The 4,792-nt window shown below is 40.8% G+C and overlaps 1 protein-coding gene across 1 annotated transcript in view; it reads left to right on the top strand.

The window, feature by feature from the left end:
• The first annotated feature begins 3,714 nt into the window (after window positions 1-3,714).
• Window positions 3,715-4,792, top strand: part of LOC143137240 (stonustoxin subunit beta-like) — a 7,033-nt gene continuing 5,955 nt past the window's right edge. Inside the window, exon 1 of the mRNA XM_076297571.1 lies at window positions 3,715-3,888. Within this exon, the coding sequence (XP_076153686.1) occupies window positions 3,776-3,888 (113 nt within the window). The 5' untranslated portion in view covers window positions 3,715-3,775. The remainder of the gene's footprint in view (window positions 3,889-4,792) is intronic.

The raw sequence follows: 4,792 nt of genomic DNA, 5'->3' as shown, positions 1-4,792 counted from the left end.
AACTGAAGTAGCCCAATGTAGAACTCTGAAAAACTTTCTGTGGATCTGGTAAGCTAATAACTGGTAGGCTATCATTATTAGCTTTTGCTGTGTGTTGGATCATCGTCATACAAGCTGATCAATTTTTACCACTTGTTGCAGCAGTGCGATTTTATCCCATGCTCATTTCTACAGGCTGTCTCTGTGCCTCCGCTCCTTAGCAGATACATTTTGACGTAGCCTGCGTGTGAAATGGTTTTGTGAGATGTACATGATATAGGCTATGGCCGTTTTATAGCGTGTTGCATTATAGCATTTTGGCATGTAAAATTTTAAATGAGGCCTTGCCTACCCTACAACTTGTAAGGCTACACCAGTCCGCCCAAATGGCATACCTCGAGTCCAATATGCGGGCAAGTACCCCTGGCTGCAGCTTGCAGATCGGTGCTGGGCTCAATGTGGGGCAGAGTGCAATGTTGAGCTCAGCCCAAAATCAGCTCGTCATTCCCTGCTGACCTCTCTGTGTCCGTCTATTTACCCGGACTCGGAGTTCAAATTTTTCTCAAGGAAGAATGCTTAACTCTATAAAAGCGTATCCTCCTTAAACTACTGCCAACGTTAATCATGTCCCTTCCCGCCTAGCGTTAGAATCTGGTTGCGTGTGTGTTGTGTAGTGGGGTGGGTGTATGGGTGCACTAATGAGCCCAACCAACTTATGTGTTCCGTCAGTGGTTCGACTGCACAATTATCACAATAGCACAAGTAGAATAGACGAGGGATGGGAAGGATGGCCGTAAGCTTTAATTTCCCCAGCACCTCTCAAGCCAATGCACTGTTCCATGAATGATCAAGGCTATAATCTGTTTCAAATCTTGATGATTTTATGAGTTCTCCCTGCTTACTGAAAGTCGCTGTGTGAACCTGCGTGACGTGAGTGCGAAATGGAATGCGAAATATTAAAAAAATCGCATCGGACTTGGTGTGTACACTTTGAGTGCGAAAATTTCACACACTAATTTTTCGCATTTTCGCACTGTTATTTCGTATCGTATCTGGTGTGTACGGGCCTTTAGTCTGGGTTCATGTGTGAAGATGCACTACACTGTTTTAGAACACAGTTTTATTTCAATGAGCTTTTGCAAATGTGCCTGTCGGTAATAGTCTGCAGGTGTGGGTAATTGATTAATTGGGCCACACCCACTCTGGGACACTTTAAAGGGGTTTTGGTTTATGGCAGAGATTTGTACATTGATGTGTAATACCCATTTTATAACAGTTTGTTAAATTAAAAACAAGTATCTTTACTGTTTAAAAAATGCAAGATGTGTACACTTGATGTATTTTGATGTTATGAATTGGGAAATTCCATCTTCATTACAGGATTGTGGTTGATGGTGTGCCACAAATAAATTGCTGATATGTATACACTTATCCTCTTATAACATTACAAATCATTGTAGGTGTGTGTGTGTGTGTGTGTGTGTGTGTGTGTGTGTGTGTATATGTGTATGTGTTTATGTATGTGTATGTGATTTAGAATGGTCTGCGAAAGATCACTTGATTGTGTTGATTTATCAGGGCACATTGTATCCCTTACATTTATCCATCTCTGCAATATTTTGTCTTTATTTGTGTTGTTATGCAGACTTGCTGAATGCAAACTCTCAGAGAAGTCCTGTGGAATTATGGCTGCTGTTCTACAGTCACCAAACTCCCTGACAGAGCTGGACCTAAGTCACAATGACCTGGGGGATTCTGGAGTTCAGCTTCTCTCTAAGGGACTGTCTAGTCCTAACTGCAAACTGCAGACATTAAGGTTGGTGTTAGACATGTCTTTGTAAAGGATTATTGTTAGGACTAGTGTGGCACATTATGGTTTGGTTGGTGTTTTATATGTGTTTTAAGGCCTGTCCACACCAAGTCCAATTTTTCGGATGAAATTCACACAAAATTAAGTAGGTTAATAAACACAGTTATTCTAATTAGTCTGTACTCACCGAGGACGGAATTTGTTGCAATGAAAAAAAACATTCGAAACTGTCTCGTTTGATGTGAAATATCGTATGCGATAGAGGTCCTGACCAATCAAATAATGATTTTGCAGGGTTCCGATGTCATCGATGTCATGGTTTTGAAAGTGGGATGAAAAAGTTACTAAAAAGGCTACAAGCTGTCATAACAGTACAGTCACTGAGGTTGATAGTCACGTATCGTAACCATGCTAATTACCAACCAATTATTTTGAAAATTCTAAAACAACTATGTTTTTTAACACTTCAAAATAACATTTGATAAATGAACCTTACATTTTTCAGTAACCATAGGTGTGTAGATTTGAACAAAATCTAGTTTGGTTCTTACCGGGGCTTTTACTGCCTGAAATATCCGATTTTTTTTACCACGCTCGGAGTTTAGTGCTGGGCTGGTGGGTACCTATTCCCAACACACGGTTAGCCTGAGAATTCATGTCGCAATTCAAAATTCCACTGGAGCTCCAAGCAGATTTGTACACACAGCCTTACAAGACTGATACACTTATGGTGTGGGTGCTTGCGTTTCTTTAGGAATCCGTCTTGGTTTGTATAGAAATGAATATTAAGTGACACATACACGTAAGAGGTTGGTCATACAGGACGGTTGGTAATACGTGACGTTCCGATATTCTTTTCAGGACGTGGCAGTTTCTTGAGGGAAGTTAACTTTCACGTTAACGTTGAAGTCATTTGGTGGCTGAAGCAGTAACTGCAAGTGCTAAATAGATCAGCAAGAGAGTATTAACACATCCCGATACAAACATCTTGGGAGCTGTTTACTGTCGATCGGGAAGGACAGAGAAGAGGGAGTGTCTGCCCTAGTGAGACGTAGTTAGCGTTAGCGTTACAACTTGGTGGACGTTGGAAAAGCCTCGAGTGGAAACCGTTAGCCTGGAAGAAGCTCACCGCATGCGCAGCCAACCTTCCCAACTCAACAGCGATTCTCAGGCCAACGGTCGCCTCACATCTTCCCAGCCCACCAGTGACCAGTCTCCGCTGCTGGCCCTGCTAAGAGGTGTGTTGTGTTTGTGTGTCGCCTAAAAGGTACTGTAGCCTACGGTTTGTTTTACACATTCTTTTAGCGACCTAGTGGAACAGTCAACATACACTAAACCTAACACGTAGACTAGTTAACACGGAGGATTTTTCTTGAAAGACACTCATTTGAACGGCCATCACGATCGGAAAGTCTGTCGGTCTCCATGGACTGAACTAATACATTGATGGACTTTTGTCACAGCAAAGGGTGTGTGTGTGTGTGTGCGCGTGCGTGACACATTATGTTACAATAAAGTAATATGTCACGAGTGAGAGTGGCATCGGTAGCAGATATCACCATGGCTGTTATTTGCAATCAGGCACGAGGCCAGAGGCCAAGTACAGTGTGTTTTACATGGTGCCTGAACATTTATTTAGAGCACTGGAGCAGTTCTGTAGTGTATTGATAATTTCTATAATTTTTATTATTATTATTAATAATGCCTATTCTTAAAGTCCACTGCACAACAATGTCATTTAGGTACTGAATAGGTATAGTGCTGATAGGAAGTTTTTTCAGTTACATTTTGACAACTGTAAAAACAAATGTGTCTAAGGAGGAGTGTGTACTAATTCTATAGATATCTCCTCCACACTTCACATCACAGTCATCATATTCAATTTACTCTCTCTCTCTCTCTCTCCCTTTCTCTCTCTCTCTCAGACTCTCTGATTGTCTCATCTCAGAGAAGGGTTGTGGTTTTCTTGCTTCAGCTCTGACTTCAATGTTCTCCCACCTAAAAGAGTTGGATCTCAGCTACAATTATCCTGGAGAATCAGGACTGAAGCTGTTATCTGCTAGACTGGAGGATCCTGTCTGTAAACTGGAGATACTGAAGTATGTTCAGAAAGAACCCCCTTTGTTGCACATTTAAACATTCAGCATGTTTTCATGCCAGGAATAAACCGTTTTGAATCAGTCTATTGCCCAAATTCCGTTTATGTCAACATTCCGTTTAACCTGTTTACAAGCAAGTAGAATGTCACATTTTGAGCATATTGCTGTTTACATAGCAATCGACATTATTCCAAATAAGTCAGTGACACAGACTAATAGGCTCCCAACGTCCTGACGTAAATCTCCACTGGTGGAATTCCCTCTTTTGGCTTTATAATACTTCTTCAGGGTCTTCCACCTGTATTTCACTTCTTCAAGCGTACATCGATAGCCATCCTCATCAAGTTTTTAACAAAACTTTTAAAAACGTCTCTATTATGACATTTTCTCCCGTCAATGAACTCAATGACGTGCATGATTGCAAGACATAAGTTTGTCTACTCGTCTTTCCAAAAGTGTGTGCGCTGTTTTGCCATAATTTGGAAAGTGCCTGAGTAACAATTGGTTCATTTTATCCTAATTCTGTGTGAATTGAGCATGCGCAGGCCTACAACACTCTTCCTTCTGGGAGCATATTCCGTGTAAGGTGTTTTCATGACCCAATATTGAGTTTAAAACAGGCATATGCTTCGGTTTATTAATAAACTGAATATGGCCTTTTTCGGTTTATTTCAATCAGAATAAGGTGTTTACAAGACACACGCATATTCGGTTTATTCCCAATAAACTGATTCGAAACCGCTTATTTGCTGCATGGAACGGTGCTGATTGTCTCTATTTTGGAGACCATAGTTATTTCTTCATACCAAGCGTACCGGCCTATTTTCAAATGTGTATTATATTAGCTGCTTTACACTGAAGTATATTTATCTCTTTGATGCAGCATGAAATAGTGCAAATATTT

The sequence above is a fragment of the Alosa pseudoharengus genome, unplaced genomic scaffold, assembly GCF_046254945.1.
Source record: "Alosa pseudoharengus isolate Yale_2024_CS ecotype anadromous, Long Island Sound unplaced genomic scaffold, YU_APseudo_1.1 YU_APseudo_1.1_scf_1, whole genome shotgun sequence".
NCBI lineage: Eukaryota > Metazoa > Chordata > Actinopteri > Clupeiformes > Clupeidae > Alosa > Alosa pseudoharengus.
Note: the sequence above shows the minus strand (reverse complement) of the source record. Positions and strands in the feature narration are given on the sequence as shown.